At 43.3% G+C, this 17497-nt stretch overlaps 1 protein-coding gene across 1 annotated transcript in view; it reads left to right on the top strand.

Annotated features, from left to right (window-relative positions):
* The window catches only part of LOC119437240 (superoxide dismutase [Cu-Zn]), a 72594-nt gene that overhangs the window by 43171 nt on the left and 11926 nt on the right, over nt 1-17497 (top strand). The window contains exons 2-3 of the mRNA XM_049660378.1: nt 11343-11485; nt 13163-13259. Of these exons, the coding sequence (XP_049516335.1) occupies nt 11348-11485; nt 13163-13259 (235 nt within the window). The 5' untranslated portion in view covers nt 11343-11347. The remainder of the gene's footprint in view (nt 1-11342; nt 11486-13162; nt 13260-17497) is intronic.

Genomic DNA, 17497 nt, shown 5'->3' with positions numbered 1-17497 from the left:
TTATTTGTCTGCAATGGGCGACCTTTGACGATTGCCTGTTTCCAAGGGGGTGCGCTGCTCGACGTGACCAGGCCCATCGAGCCCTGCTAACATTTCTGAAGAATACTGCCTTGGCCTCCCGCCTATAGTCATTACTTGTGTTTTTGTTTTGTTCTGTCTGTGTCTCCGTCGTTTCTTTATTTCCTCTTTTCTTTCCTCCTATTTTCATTTCTTCTATTCCCTCCTCCTGAAAGAGTAGGCAGGCGTTGTGCCCCTCTCGGTGGTAGTTGTCAGCTTGCTCCCTCCCTATTTGCTTCGTGTCCTTGTGTGTGTATAAGTGCACAAAGCAAATAATAACAATAATAATACTAATAATAATAATAAGAAGAAGAACAAGAAGAAGATTTATACGTATTGGCCAGAGATATTGCACGTGAACGTTGTGTGCTCTCCATAATATCAGAAGCAGTGAGGCACGAGGTAGTGTTCTGCAAGGAGGAATCATTTACTAGGTGTACTTTTGTGTACATGAAATTTTACGGTAACTAGCAGTAACGTTTCAATCAATAATGGTTGTTTCGGTGCTGCTTCCAGATATATTGGCTAAAGCAAGACTTTCTTCCCGTGGGGCTTGTTGCGTCGCTGACGCAATAAGGATATGCTGTGGCGTAATTCAAATGCAAGTGAACATTAGTATAAGCTAAAAATTAAATTCTGCTGTTTTACGCGCCGAAAAGATGCACCATCTGATGATGAAGCACGCCATAGTGGGGGACTCCGTAATATTCTTGACCACCGGTTCTTTAACATGCATCCAATGCACAGTACATGGACGTTTTTGCATTTCGCCCCCTTCTTGTTAAGTTACCATTGGAAGCTCACTGATAGATATAATGTTGTTTTCGTTCGCCTTGATTCACATCCCTCCCTGCCTTTTCATCTTTTATCTCTCTCCCTCTCTCTCTTATTTCGGCATGCTTTTTTCTTTAATTACAACAGTAATTGAATACACAAGTTATTCAATAAAGTTCTGAGTATTATCCAGATCCACGGACTCAGAAATTGAAAAGCAAACTGTGCTTACACTCTGGAACAGGAAGGTTAAAAAGGAGAACACTTTACGCTCCCTGGGAGTATTTGACGCTTTTCGTTAAACATTCGGTATTTGATGACCCAATTTCAATGTTTCCCTGACCGAAACCTCTGCGAAATAGGGAATAGAACGTGCGTCGCAGTGGCATATATTAACTAGATGTGTTCTATGGAGGCTGGTTATGCTATTAGCCCTCTGCGTTTTGTTACTTTTGTGCTGCTATGAACCACTCCTACACACTTTGCTTAGTAGCACTCGTCTTGCAGTTTTGACTGCTACTCAAGATTTTCGCGGCGCCTATCTGAAAAAGGAAATGTCATCTATTTATAGTACATGGGCTGAAATACATACGTGAGAGAACATGGGTAGGGATGTCCGAATATTTAAAACATTTGAGTAAAGAATCGAAAAGTGTCCTATTAGATTCGGTCTTCGAATGAAATAGTCACTATTTGTAAATGCGACTATTTTTCAAATACTTTAATAATATTTGAAAACGTCAACTGCACCCAAATAAACATAAAATTGGGGCAATAGTACTGTAAATGTTCACCCCCGCCGGTATAGTACACAGATAAAACAAGAGAACTTGCGTAGCAGAGCAGGCTACGTCACTCCATGTAGCCATAGTTCACATGTAGACATAGTTCCATGTAGCCATAGTTCACAGGCTGTACAGCGATTATTCGCACTATTTTAAGAGCTCTGTGCATGCGAAGAAACTACCTGTGGCTCCTAATGCTCCATTCGTGCTTTTAATAAACAACACTTCATAAAGTATTATGAAATTACAGAAGCTTGCTAACTTTAAGAATACTAGGTTGTGAACATAGTTTTATATTATTTGATTTAACGGCTTTTCATTATTCGAAAGCTATTCGATATTGGATTTAATTCTATTTGCTCCTGGCACTATTCGATTCGTACTCGATTCCGTCTCAGAAGTCAGTATTCACACACCACTAAATATGGGGATACTTCTGTACGCCTATGGTGCAATAACATAGAGCTCTGCTTCTGGGATTATTACGCTACAACCTACCAGTGTTGCCCAAGAAGTGCAAGTATTCCCTAATTGAATTGATTACAGGGCCAGGCATTGCGCACCTGTTTGGGGGCTTTCTCGACGTGCCTCAACTTCTGCAGCACGTGTAGTCACCCACAGATCATACAACCCCACTATACGTCACTGTTGATTGTCATTTCCCGTATCCTCGATCCTCACCTTGCCCTCCCAACCTTACAAATACTCTAATGCATATCTTTGCAAGTTATCATATATCTAGGCTGCGTTTTAATAGGACATACACCACTAGCAAGGCTTTCATTTCCCTTGTGGTGTTTACAACAGCCTCAGGTCCACCTTGACATTTTGGGGACAACGAAACAGGTAGATTGAAATAGGATGACTCTAAATGAGATGACGCTGCTTTTATTTAATTAGGCCCCGGGGGAATGAAGGCGTATACATGTGCATATATCGATCATTTAGTTTCATTTCCCGGCTCTACAGATGTCGCTGCCATTCCATCTACGACAATCACAATTCCAGTTTTAACTGTGCGCTATCACATTTGTCTTGACAGAGCTTGCTGCTCCGAGTGCTCCTCCAACATGCGTCATGTCAGAGCGACCTCTCAAGTGTATGTGACTTGGGAATCAAGGGAGCGCATCATAGTTTCCAATTTGTCTTGCACCACAGCAGTCATGAGCAGCTATTACATGAGGTAAAAAAAGAGCACCATATTAAGCTCTCGATGAAGAGCATGACGTATTTCAGTGGCTGCCTCGACACACCAACATTGCTAGCAATGAATACCCTGACGACGCTGCCCTCTCTGCACATGAATGCACAGGACCAACGTTGCAAGAAAGCTAATTTATGGCTCGAACCATGACACATACTTAATGGTCTTTTTCTAGCCTTTGAACAGGTCGTCCGCATCAGTAAACGTTCCCTTGAAGTTGTAAATGTCATCCAAATAGCCCGCTTTGATGCAAAATTTGGCCGCGTCTGTTTTGGTAGGGGATTGGCAAATGCTTAGACGCTCCCCATTGGAATTAGTTAATGCATGCGTGCGCTCTTGCATAATGATAGAGACTACTGAACAATTTTCGCCATATTGTTCCTTTTACGACACCCAACACCGCCCTCTCGGGATGACATTAAGCCCGCTAGACCTAAAAACCGCTTTCAGTCAGAAGCAAAGCACATTGGACCATGGCCGTGCTCTCGTCGCTGGCGTATAAAGCTAAAGGGGGTTATTACGTTACCTCAAGTCGAGAGGTCTCTCGTACCGTTTGTATACACTCGGTGTGCCTGTAAATAGGCGCGTTCAAGTAGTGCACGTTCGCTTCCTTCTTTTTCGGTTTTTGCCTCTTTATACCATTCCAACGCAGGGTAGCAAAGCGGACACTCGCCTGGTTAACTTCCCTGCCGTTTTCTAGTTCCCACTCTCTTTCTCACGGTTTTCGGCGTTTGTGTCGCTTTTAGTTACTAATAACTGTCACGTACGTCACTCCTGTGTGACGTGAGTTATAAATGAATACAATTTCGTGAGTTAACTCTGGGCGTGTCGCCGTGCTGTCTCCTCATGCCTGTGTCGCGTTCGTGCTATGCTAGAATGCCTTTATGATTTCGTAACAAGGAGACGGTGCTTGGGAGGTCGCTAGCCTTGCGAATAAAACCCCTGATTTCGTTGAGAATTTAGAACGTATATGTCTGAACAAGCTATAGTAACGCAGATGGCGTCCTTTTTTTATAGGACGCAGATTTCATACGTCACAGAAAAAAACATCAATTGTTTATTTGTTGTGCATATATTAAGTTGTTATCAATATATATATATGAACGCGAAGAATAGCAAACCGAGGGGCCCGATTTTTATTAATCATATAAGAAACCCACAAACAAGGACACCAAGAACAACACAGGGAAATTACTTTCCTTACTAATTGCAATAAATAAATGAAAGCTGATAATGATGATAACAGTCGCATCTCGGAAGTTGACAAGTTTAAGTACCTCGGCGTTACGCTAACAATGAAGTTCACGTGGTCAGCACATATATCGGATATCTGTGTAGCAGCAGGCCTGATAAAACTGTCGTTCCTCAAAAGAAAACTTAGGAATGCACCAATTAGTAAAAAAATTCTAGCATACTGCTTGCATAAGGTGAAACCTCGAGTATGCTTCCGTCGTTTGGGATCCGTATTATGAAAAAGATGTTATGCAACTTGAAAAAAATTCAAAGGAAAGCAGTTAGATTTATATTCGCGAAGTACAAACGACTATATTCTCCTTCATATTTAATGAAACTCAATAATATACCGACGTTGGAAGCCCGAAGAAAAGTTAGTCGCCTTTCATTCTTTCATAACTGCCTTTCTGGAAAAATTAACTTTGCTCTCCCAAAATCTGTTAGGCGCCTTAGTACGATGACAACGCGACACAGCCATGTGCACTCTTTTGCACCAATCTTCACTCGCACAAACGCATTTCGATACCGTTTCTTCCCACGCACAGTCGCGGAGTGGAATTCTTTGCCAGCCAGCATATTTACCTCTGGTGATTTTGTTAATGAAATGCAGCGCCAAGTTTTGAATTTCTAACCACACTACTTATTTTATGCATCTGGTTATTTTGTTAGGCATTTCTACTACATGTCTATTGTGTTTTTCCCTTTTTATGACCACATTTGTTAAAAATTTTCATGACACAGATTTTGATTTTCTTTACGATTCGTACTATTTCTTGTGTTCATCACTTGCGTTGTTTGATACTGTACTCTTGTATTTTACAAGAAGCCCCTCTTGCTCGAGCCAAATCATTGGCTTGCAGTATTTCAAATAAATAAATAAATAAACTAATGAAAATTAAAGCGGCTGAAAACACAACTTTACACAAACTAAAGTGGATGAAACGAACAACACGCGTAATGCGAAGACGTGGGATCGTTCCCCACCTGCGGCAAGTTGTTTTTTCATCCACTTTAATTTCCATTATTTAATTATTTATTTAATGCAATTAGTAAGTACAAGTAATTTCCCCTATGTTGTCCTTGGTGTCATTGTTTGTTGGCTTCTTATATTATGATTCATAAAAAACGGACCCCTCGGTTCCCTTTCTTCTCGTTCATTATATAACGAGGGTCTCGAATCCAGCAACATTGATTCCTTCAGGTAGCATGCGTGGCTTTATTGACCAGTTGCCTTCACCCAAAAAGATCACTTACTCGTGACGCCTGCGGCAGAAAGGATGTTCCACATCCGCCGCCAAGGTTTGTGAGTGGTGGCGCTGGCTAACACTCCAAGAGTTAGTTTAGTAGCAAAAACATAAATACCCCATAAAGTAAATGGGAAAACGGCTCCGCGGTAGCTCAATGGTAAGAGCATCGCACGCGTAATGCGAAGACGTGATCGTTCCCCACCTGCGGACAGTTGGTTTTTCATCCATTTTCATTTCCAATAATTAATCATTTCTTTAATTCAATTAGTAAGTACAAGTGATTTCCCCTATGTTGTCCTTGGTGTCATTGTTTGTTGGCTTCTTATGATATGATTAATAATAATCGGGCCCCTAGATTGCCTTTCTTCGCGTTCATATATATATATATATATATATATATGAGTTTATTTATTATGATATTCAACTTCTTAGTCATCGCCGGTCCCTCCGACACGTTAAGTTGGCATATATGCATGGATGCAATGTCAGTTGAAATGAGTCTTTACATGGTCTGGTTAAAAACGGGTTCAGCTATAGAAGCGATTGAAAACAGTTGCTTCTCGCAACGATTTCACTTCCAAACGGTCTCAGGCGATGATTTGTTGTAAATCATTAGCTTTTCTGCGTACAGATGACGCTTGCAACGTGTGCAGCATGACAACACTCCACTGGGCAGTTAAGGTATTTGTAAAGCAACGCTTTTTTTGTACGTTCTCTGAGGAGTTTCCTTTATCAGCAAGGATCTTTATGAGACACTTGTGCTTTACGACGAAGCAAAACATTGCTCGAAAGTAGAGCCACGGGCAGGCAAACAATAATGGACACATTGTTTACACGTTAGCACGAAAGCGCATACGGGTGCTCCGACAGACCGACACGTGCAAATACGCGCACAGAGAAACCGTGCGACACATTGCACTCGCCGAACCATCGGCCGCAGTTTATCGCACTGCACGCGCTGCAATACAAACGTCGTCGCGGCTGAAACGCACCACTCCCCACTACCTCTCACACCCGCCCCGTTCCGGCCGCTCTTGCTTGACGCGAGTGCACCGCACCGTGAAGGATAACACCTGCGGAAACGTGCACACGGCACGCTTTGTGCAAATCCCTTTTAGCGATGCGAATCGCGTCCCAGCTGAGTTAGTCGCGCGTGTTTTTGGCCACTGACGCGAGTTGGCAAGTTTTATTCGAGTCGCAGTTTTGATCATCCTGAAAGGCCTTGCTGCGACGTGAGTCATCGAAGGTGAGACAAGCCTCCGTTACAAATTCATTAATTTTTGCGACCGTGTGGCGATCTGCGAATGCAATTGAGGTCTGTTCTGCCATTCGACTGCTTCCTCTTTTACGGAACTGTTTTTTATTTATTTTGACTGCGCAGTTATAAAGGTATAGAGTGATAAATGAGGTATAAACTTGTGTGCTCCTTGCTTCTTGTAATGGAGTTCAAATGCGTATTCAATGTTGTTAAGATGACATTTGAGAGAAAAATGGCTCATGTTGTCGTGTGGAGAAGCGCACATATCGGTCAGCGTTTTCAGCTTTAGAGAGCCGTGTGTGTTTGATGATTGATCCGGAAATACTGACCTTGCTATTGTTGTCCTACTTGCTATTGCCACATGATCTTTCGTGATTTATGTAGGCTCAGGCATCAATTTCTATCACTCTTACTCATCACAGCGTCATATTACGCCACCGTGGCATGGGCGGGTAACGCTGTAGAGCTCGTATAGTTTTTATTGTAGCTGCCATAATCCGAAATGTGAACAAATATTCTCGTATAAACGCCTTGGTAAACTACAGGAATATCTTGCGTACTATTCACAATTCGTAAGGTTCATGGAAGACACCAAATGAAATACAGGAATGCTAAGAAAGCAAACCTCGCCCCCCCCCCCCCCCTCAACCTGTGACCCTTACAAATTACAAAAAGCGTCAAGACACATATATTGAAGAATTGCACGTAGGGAGAAAGGAAGATGTACAGGGCGCGCGCATTCCAATTTCGTAAGCACTGTGCGTGGCAGCTTGCTGTTTCCTGTCTGTAGCGTGAAGCAGGAATGATTAAAGACACGACTGACATAACACATTTTAGTCAAACACCATTAGTTGCACACAGATGGCCACACAACAACAGCACCGGAGGCACGCAAGGTACGTGCTTATGTATTCTCGCATTATAGTGGCGAGCATGCGCGGACAGAGATAACTTGGACAGCCTTGTGTGCGAGGCATCCACGAGGCGGCACCTTATAGCACCCAGAAAGCAAGACTTGAAAACACCATTACTGAAAGCGGGCAACAAACAGGAAATACTGAACAGTATGAAAGGGGGCTCCCACCTAGCTTGTCTTTTTATGACAATGTTGAAAATAAGTTTACCTACTGTGAAAATAGTGTGTAAAGCTGGGGTTTCCGCTAGCGCTGAATTATTTTATGAAAGTTGGGCCGATGAATCAGGTTACTTCATGACATTTGGGATAAACTCACATGTCGAAAATTCATCAGTTTAAACGATCGAAAAAAAAAGAAGCGTGCTTAATTAGTTAAGATTATTCATTTTGGAATCGGCCCGAATCTGAGGAATTCAGAATGCGCACTTAATGTGTAGTCTGCCAGAAGTATAGAGTACATTGAAGGTGTGACGAGATCTTCTGAATGCGATATTGTGGTGTACCAGTGGCACTGGCTCTGCACGAAACTTGTGGAGGTCAACATGAAAAAAAAAAAAAAAGGTTTTGCGTTACTTAAAAAACTTAAAATGAAAACTATCATTATCTCTACATGGTCGACGTAATCTCTTTCTGCCCACACACGCCATGGCATAAGAGCTTTTCTCAAAGATTGCAGATTTTTCTTTGCAACTTTCGGGAATAACACAATGCGCTAGTAAGAAAGGGGGGAAAGGATGCGTATATTCACGTATAAAATAGCTTGCCAGTGCTAAAGCAGGACTGATGTGATCAAAGTGTGCTGTCCGAAATTACAATGACCTCAATCCCACGCCCCAAGAAAACAGGAAGCGCGGAAAACTCATTTTGTGAAAGCAACTGAGTGCATTATATATGTGTGAATATTTAAAAGTTCTCGTACTTTCCGAAGGAGTGCGTCGACTCTTCTGCGCAAGCAGTCGACGTACTCTATCGAAAGCGCGAACGTCCTTCAATAAGGGGCACGAGAACTCTAAAGAATGAGTTAACGATGTGAGAAGGCAGATACTCTCCAGGTGGAGTTGGCAGCCACCATTGTCTTTCTTGTAGAGTGAAAGTACACAAGCCTGTGCACAAATACGCACCGTATCTATCGAACGTAACGCGACCACGATTGCAACACGAGGTTCGATTTTTCAGTCCGTGAAAAAAATAATATAACCGCGAATGTAACGGGAGATGAACGGAAAAAGAATTGGTACCTTTATTCAAGGAATAAATTCTCGGGGGATCACTTTGGGAGATAGTTTTACTTACGCGAGATTTCGCGTGACTCGGCACCGCAAGCATCCCTGAAAAGTGTTTCTGGCGCTTTGCCAAGATAGTTATCAGTGCCAAGAGCGTTGTCGCCGATATTTGAGGGGTTACGTGCCGAAAATAGCCAAGTCTTGCGAAAGCGAAACTAACAGGTTGTCAACGCAACGTTAAAACCGCGGAATAGAGAATATTTGATTAAAAATTGTAAATTTTGCTGTTATTCGAATGTAACGCGAGGTTTGAATTTAAGCAACGAAAATCATGAAAAACCTCTCCTTACAATCGAGTAAATGCGGTAACCTCCAATATTTGCAAGGATTACTGAAGCAAAATGAGGCACCGTGATGAGCGGTGAGTCGTTGAATACTAAGACGTCCTAGATGGTTGTTACGTGCCCGTACGCTATGTGTGTAGCCTATGCCGTGTGGTCCTCGTCTCGGACGTCACTCAGGTAAAACAGGGTCGCGACAGCTCTTTATGTATCCGGGGATGTTTTTATGTGGAAACATTTCAGCTTTCTTTTGTTGTAGCAGGGTTCTTGCGCACGCAAACACGTATGCACTTCAACGCCATAGAGGAAGTCAGTGACTTTTTTAACATTGTGAGCAAGGAGGTGTGTGCCTTCACAACACAACCTTAAGAATGCAAATGAACCACAGCGACCAACTGACTGGGAACGGGGTAGCGGCGCTATATCGCACTCTCTGAAGACAACGCAGAGACCGAGAATTGACACACTACTCACATGATGGCGCTACTTGCGTCTATGTACCAGTATTTTATTCGCCATTTTCCTCTATCTCACTCATCGTATTCTTTAAAATTGTGAAAAACTCTTCATTCACCATGTTTGTCTTCAGCATTGGCTCCAAATCTATTTAATTATAAAAATCGGTGTGAGAGATGATCCTCCACCAAAATGAAATACGATGTGAACTTGCTTGGCTCACAATCTGTCCCCTGGCGCACCGCTGCTGAGGGCAGCACATTCGTCAGCAAGCATCTGAAAATTGAACGGCGGGTGCTGAAGCTAGAATTTTAAGTGGTGATTCAAGACAGGGCAACAGGATGAAGCGGTTATTTTTATATGGCGTGAATGGTGGGGTGGGGGAGGGGGGGCAACGCAAAGCACCGTAGAGCGGTAAGATGCACACTTCTGTGAGTTTCTCGACATTCACGCCAGAAACGTAGGCGAACTAGCGCAAATAACCTGTCCTCATAAGGTTATTTCTTCACCTACGCAAACTTTGTAGCAGCGGAAACATCGGGAAAGAATTATTATCACTGTAAATTTATTCAGAGAACGAAAACTTTCCTATCACCCCTTTATTTAATTTGTGGAGGATATTATTGGAAGTCCGTGTCAAAACGCTGTCATGAAATACGTTGGTAGTCTGCATGGCGTTGACCTTGTAGTGCGTAAGAAAGGCTTCCAGGCCGATCATATAAGACGAACGCTATCGCATTTAGCCGCAATGTTTGGACGGAGAACTCAAAACTGGTGGTTAATATCGGGACGCCAACTCTTTTTCGCTCAGCGCAAGTGTCGGGTGTAGGTATCTTGAAGGCCCAGACAGATCTCCAGGAGTTGATCCAGTGTTGCCTCAGTGGTTGGGGCAGTGTAGAAGGGACAGACCAGTGGAGGGGAAACATAGTTCTCGAGAACGTTAAATCATGCAGTGTCCTATGATGGTTAAAATACCATTAATTTGCTGACTAAAAGGCAATATTGTATAATAAGAAGCATGCATTTGTCAAAACATCATGTTCATGTGTATCGTGGCTACACGAAATCTGTTCCTTCACTTCAGTCTGTATCTATACCAAATAAATTAGTGCATCTGCAATACCGGCATCAGTACATGACATGCTCCTTAACTGTTGCCTACGCCTCAGTTTTGAGGTTCGAAGCGATGAAGTAGCGGAATTTCCTCTGGATCTGCGATCTCTTGGGTTCTTCTGCCTCACGCTCCAATTAAACACAGTGTAAGCGAAGTTAATTTATTGTCAAAAAACTTAAAATAGGGTCTCCCAAAAACAAATTCAATCACCATGAGGTGATTTGTTGTGTTCTACAGAAGTTTCACCACTGACAGAATAATTAAAACCACAGAAAATATTTGAAATTCATCCACCTCGTCACTCCGCCGAAGTTTCCACCATCTCTATCTGTGTGCGGAAAACCAGAGGCACGCGGAGAGACCTTTGCGCACTTTATCGATCGGTATAGGTCAGTGAGGTGACGTCGGTGCCATCTTAATAATTAACGAACCACATCTCTCAGAAAATAGCTAAGGCAGCATTACTGCTATCGACAATTTGAAGATTTCGGCTAGTGTAAACGATGCGTTGAATTAAAAAAAAACCTCTTTCAGCTTTCATAACCTTGCATTCCTTAACACACTCGTCAACATGAGAGCAAACGTTTGCTAAGAGTACCGTTGCCACTGCGGTATTTCATTTCACAAATTGTGTGCTGCGAGTTCATGGAGGCTCGGAAAGGTCACTCCGCACCTCTCAAGCATAGAGATTTCGCGCGCTATAATCACTTAAGCGTTTATTCCGCTGCTTGCAGACACCATGATGACGGAGCCTTTGCTGCTGTTTCTACTTGTGAGTGCCTTCCTTGGCGTAAACGCCGAAGGAGAGCAATTCGTCACAGATGCAGTCTGTGTGTTTGAAGTTGGGACACCGCAAGGCTACGTCGAGTTCCACCAGGTTAGTTCGAAAATTGTGGCAGTCCGAAGCGTAACGAAAAAGAAAATTAATAAGTGCTTTCGTGTGGCTCAAGAGCAATCTGAGGCGAAAAATAATATTGCGTACTGCGGCAGAGGGTGTTATGTTGAATATTCAGTTCAGGAATATACAGTTAAACTGAATTGCTTAATTGCACTTCTGGGATACCATAAATGTAAGTATTACCGTGAGCAGAGTCATGGCAAACTCCAGAAGAGAGGAAAAAAATGAAACATGGGATTGAACTGAAGTCTCCGCGTTATGTCCTCATGACATTGCAAGATGTGGGCAGTATATTTTCCGGAATAGTTATTGTTTATCCTCGACAAACGCATTACATTACATTGTAAGACTCTACACAGGGAGTAGCGCAATTTATTTTTTATCACAGGGGCCCGAACTTCCAAAACGTTCTGAAATTAGTTGCACCATATCAACGTTCTGGCGCTGTGACTTGCTAGTGAAATACAAACATTGAAAAGTCGTCCTTTATTTTGTCCTCTATAATGAAATCTTTTCCTCTAAACAAATGCCAAATCGAGTTTTGAAAGAATCTTTCGACAGACTGTACTCGCATATATTATATATTGCTCCTAATTTGTGTCCCTGAAAGGCGTTAGTGCTGATTTATTGCACCTCTTTATGTAAGCGGCTGTAGTCTTGAGGGACCTCTATGAAACAACGAGCATCAGCTTAAAATTACGTTTGCAAATCATATCGGCCATTCAGCGGTTCGTCGTTAACAGATAAGGCTGTTATCATGCACGCTAAGAATTGCATAAATCTGCCATATTCAGAAATTTTTGACGTTGCCCCTGCAGCAATCTGTCGCCCTTCACCGCAATTCGCCAGGGTAACCAATGGGCAGCATTTTTAAACATTATATTTCAAAAGACGGCCCAAATTTCAACAACTTTCAGTTAGCAACGTTGGGCGTACGCCCTTCTAGTAACATGCCCATTTACGGCACTTATTCGTAACTTTCCTCCTGCATTACAGTAGTGTTTTCTTCATTACCTAATAATATGCTGTAATGCAGCAAATACATTACAACTAAGTGCCGTGAAAACGCAGTTATTGAAGGGCGAACCGTCTCGACGTTGCTAACTGAAAGTTGTTCAACTTTAAGCGGCCTTCTGAAATATAACTTTTTGAAAATGCTTCCCATTAAGCTACACTAGTGCACTGTGTATGAGTTCGACATATATCCAGAGGGGCAATGTCCAAAATTTCTTGATATGCAAAGGTTATGTTTTTCTTTGGCTGCTCTATTTAAATCTAAAGTTACGATTGGCATAGAGAAAGCAATTTTTTGAAACGGAATGTTTTTTAAGAATAAACAGCGGGCATTAAGGACTACCAAAGCGATAAATCTCAAGGTGTCAACCCATCACGTCGAGCTTTTGAGAACGAATAGCTTTAGTAATCATGTCTCCGAACTTGATTACGTCACCTAAACTTGATTACGTCACCATGCGAGCAGCTGCGTCTGCAGTGGCTTCACCTACGACATTTTTTCAAGGAGCGTTTTTGGCTGGTCCGCTTAATACTTGATTGGTACGCGTTTCTTCAAAGTGAGTTTGTGTCTGGTACACCAGTAACAAAAAGACCGTAAGAGTTTGGTCTGGAGACTGAATAAAGATTTTCCCACTTCCACAGAAACCCGGTCAGCGTGTGACTGTGCAAGGCAACATAACTCAACTGGCGCCAGGGCTGCATGGTTTTCACGTGCACGAATATGGAGACCTGACGGATGGTTTGTGATATACTCGTTCACTTTCAAACGTGGCGTGAGGTACAAAAACTGTTTAAGTGCTGCGATAATTGTGATGTACATGAATTTGCCGATAGATGTCGTTGGGACAACATTATGCTCATTTTGGTTTTACGTATCCTATCTGTTCAAAATTGGTTGTGTAATGTTACTTTTTTATATACAGGTACCACCATTATGGACACCTTGCGTATTCAGGTGTTAAATGTAAATTCGTCTTGTGAGACAGATATGAGTATGAAGCTACAGTCACGGGCCAACTAAAAGATGAAAAAAGGAAATAATTTCAAGCCCCGCATAGGTTCTGAAACATTTCTTCAGATCTTTGACTCTGCCAGTGATAACAATTATTCAGCTTCACTATGGTCTCTTACCACCCGTTCATGGTCGATCTCGCTCAGCTTGGCTTGGCTTTGCTTGGTATAGATAGGTAGGTAGATGGATGGCTATCTGGGTGGAGGCTGAATGAATGGCTGGATGCTATGAATTTGTAAGCGTGCATATGATAGATGATGTTCAGTGCCGCCACGCTCGTCATATTTGCCTGTTTTTTTTCTTGTCTCGGTTCTTGTATGTCATATGGGCGATAGCATTACTTCAAGTACACTACAGACCCACTTTATAATAAACTATCGCTGCGAATGCACTGCGGTTTGCGCAGGAGGCGACAGCATTTTTATTTTCATAAACGATGGAATTCTCTAATGGTCGGCTTCGTTACGGGAAAATAGCACGTAGAGGATTTCACTGCTATGCACTCCTATGCACAGCTGGCCGGGAATCGCTGCGTTTTTCGGGCTTCAATATGTGAACAATTAAACAGAGAACAGCGTTTTTAATGAAAATAGAGGTTGGAAGGCCTCTATGACGGCACAAGCTGCAGTTCCAAAGCAACGAAGCTATAAACGAACAGCACCTTTGGCGCGGAGTAGGCAGTGATCAATTTCGTAAGTGGGCAAAAACGTACCGAAAGAGTCTCAACCCTGAAGTGAAAAAATCCATACATATTAAAGCTGGCCAGCGTTAATCGTCAGCATTGCGGTCGCTCAAAGCGCATCTGCAGCAACGTACAAACCCTCTAAATGCGTGACTGAGAAAAGGAGGAGGAGGAAGTCAAGGTTTAAGACTGGGCGTGTTGGTATAGCATACTAGAGGTTGGAATGCGCAACATTTTTGGCGAGACACACAGATGAGGAACACACACGACAGAGCACTCACATTAGCGCTCTGTCATGTGCGTTCCTCATCTATGTGTCACGTCTAAAATGTTGCGCATTCCAACCTCTAGAAGAAAGTCGCTAGAAACAAAGTAAAACCGCGGTGACTGTCACACACACTACTGGACACTTTAACTACGGTGTCGGGGGAATGTAATGGGGAAAATGTTGACAGTCACTTTAGCATACGCTAAAGATGGTGAACTGCGAAAGCCGACGCGCTCACGAGTCGTTCATTAAGTTACTTTGACATTCTCATTTAAATGCGTTGTTACATCCTATGACTTGTTTTCTCTTCACTTGTTTTTCTCTTATTCTCTTTTTCGGTAACCTAGACATCGCCACTGGTTCTGCGTGGTTATAGCACGTTATAACGGTCGTGGCTTTCTCTTTCTTTTTCGTTCTTCTACTTTCTTGTAGCGCAGGCAGAATGAGAGGGACACATAAAGGCGCATTAGACAAACGCACAGCGCTAACTTTCAACAGGTTTATTTCCAGTTCTCGCAGGCCTACTTATACTCCTCACAACGTCATAAGACACGTGTACGTTGCTCGGAAAATATGAACAAAACCGGGAAAACGACACGTAGACACTTTTGTGGCCACACTGATTATTTAGAAGGCTGTCCGTTCAACGCAAACAGAGGTAATCAAGCTCTTTTATTGATAATGAAATTGATGGCTTACTGGCGCATGCGTCACCAAATGTGGCCATGTTCGTAGCTTCCATAGTCATTTCGAAGTTGCTTCTACTCATGATAACAGTCTCTTCAATGTGTCTGAGACGTCACCTGAGATGTCACTTGAATTTTGGTGGTATAACGCCGGACGGTCGTCAGATTTTTCGGCCCATGAGCCATCTAAGGCTTTCGTCGTAATAAGAAGAGAAAGAGTAGCCAGTGCGGCCAGCTCGATGGCAGGGGACAACTGGACGAGAAGAGTTAATGCTAGGCTATCACCGGGATTTAGGGTGGGTCTAAGGGCGATGTGGACCTAGACTCTGATCAAATGGTCCGTGTCCTCAGTGAAATCAAGTAGTCTTGTAAGCCCTACTGCGCAATGCCCGAGGCCCCGAAAGGAACAGCAGATGCTGAAGGTTCGCCGTCGGGAAATTGGACGGGAAATTGAGGCGTCGATAAGCAGACATCATACGGCTAGTTTCGGCGTTTTGAGCTGGGCACTCCGGAAGAATGTGAGCCAGGGTCTCTTCTGCCTGAGAGTGAATGCGTTTGAATGAGGAATTTCGACCCTACCAGTACAGCATTTCGGCTGTATGCACTGATCCTCAGCTTTAGTAGGAGCGAATGGTCCTTGCGCGATAAGGCTCTGTCTGCCACTGGTAGTACGATGCGTTTGCCGGTGATCCTGGGGTCCGGATGCCATGTAAGGAAGCCTGGTAGATGGGGAGGTGATCGTCATCGAATGGTGACGTCGCAAACGTTATCAAACCGTGGTGTGCGACTTTGGCCTGTACGTCGGCAGCGTCATTGCCACAAACTCCTAATGTGAATCTAAGCCTCAAAACGGCTCGCATCCTGCTCGTGGGTTACGCGAGGAGGGGTACGTTCCGGTGGTTGGTTTGTTGGAGCAGCTGCAGGGGCTGCTTTCCAGCCGTATAAGGTGACAGTCCATGCAACATCCGCCTTCTCGAGGCGGAATTGTAGACGTAGCTGGGTAAGAGAGTCAGACTTTCCTGTGCTCAATCAAGGTAAGGCGATACGCATGCAGCAGTGGCCTGAGCGGTGGCGGGCAGGACAAACCCATTCATGAAGACGTGGACGCTGCCAGCTAGATCAACCGACAGGCATCGGACAGTCTCTTTGCGCAGGCGCCGGAGAAATAAAGAATAAAAAAGGGCACTGCGCTCCTTTCTATATTACAACAAAGAAACAGCCCGGCCCCACAATGTCGCATGTTCAATGAAACGAGCTTTCAGCCTGTTCACTGACGTTCTAAAGCGTTCTTACTGAGCGATATTCGTGTCAACGTGCCCTACGGGTTCGCAACAGACTCTTTGATCAGAAGATAGTACGTGCTCGTTTTCTTTATCACATGTAAACTCTCAATATAAAGCGGCAAATGCAGTAACAAACAGCCCTCCTTAAAAAAATACAACTGTGTAGTATTTACGACAACGCTGTCGTACGTTCGATTGATTTAGGACAGCTGTCCTCTTGTTTCGGGCATTCGGGCTGTATTTCTCCAATTTTCGGAATATTCGACAGCGCACTCGATACGCTGTTTTATTAGAACACAAAATAAAGGTCGTAGATAACGAGGGCCATTGTGATATTTCGTCGTAAATTGGCGTACTTTAAAAAGTACTTAACTGGTATCTTAAAAGTATGAAAAATGAACGGATCCAAGGCGCTCAATTTTTTATTAGTCGCAACCATACGAATGAAGTAGACAATGAAGCCAGAGAAGGCATACGGGGAATTGATAATGAGGGCAAAAGAAATGATAGTCGACGGAAAGATAACTTGCCTGCACATGGGAACTAAACCCATGTCTTCCACATTACATGTGTGGTTACTCTACAAATTAAGATATACAGCGGCAGCCATACTCCCATCCACTTTCTCCTGTGCAAGTGAAGAAGTTTCGCCTTGAGCGTGTTAGCCAGCGCCACTCACGGTCAAGGTGGTGGAGGTGGAGCATTCCTTTCACTGCAGGCGTCACTTGGTACGTGAACTTGGGAGAAGGCAACTCGCGAATAAAAACTAGAATGCTACCTGATTTCACCAAGACTGATAAATACGACGCCACAGCTATGTAATTAGCGAGATTAAGAAGGGTAACCGACTGGCTCGATGTTTTATTGTTCGCAACCATACGAACAAACAGACGACGCAGACAGAGAAAGTATATATTGAAATAGTTTATATATTGTCACGTAGTAGTGACGCTCAAGTAAACAGTCGTAAAACTGTGTATGACGAAACTGATTGTTTATTGGGCGAACCTGTGCCTACAAAAGCAAGTTACACGCGAAGCACAACG

Source organism: Dermacentor silvarum, chromosome 1 (assembly GCF_013339745.2).
Source record: "Dermacentor silvarum isolate Dsil-2018 chromosome 1, BIME_Dsil_1.4, whole genome shotgun sequence".
Taxonomy (NCBI): domain Eukaryota; kingdom Metazoa; phylum Arthropoda; class Arachnida; order Ixodida; family Ixodidae; genus Dermacentor; species Dermacentor silvarum.
This window is presented reverse-complemented; position numbering and strand designations above follow the sequence as displayed.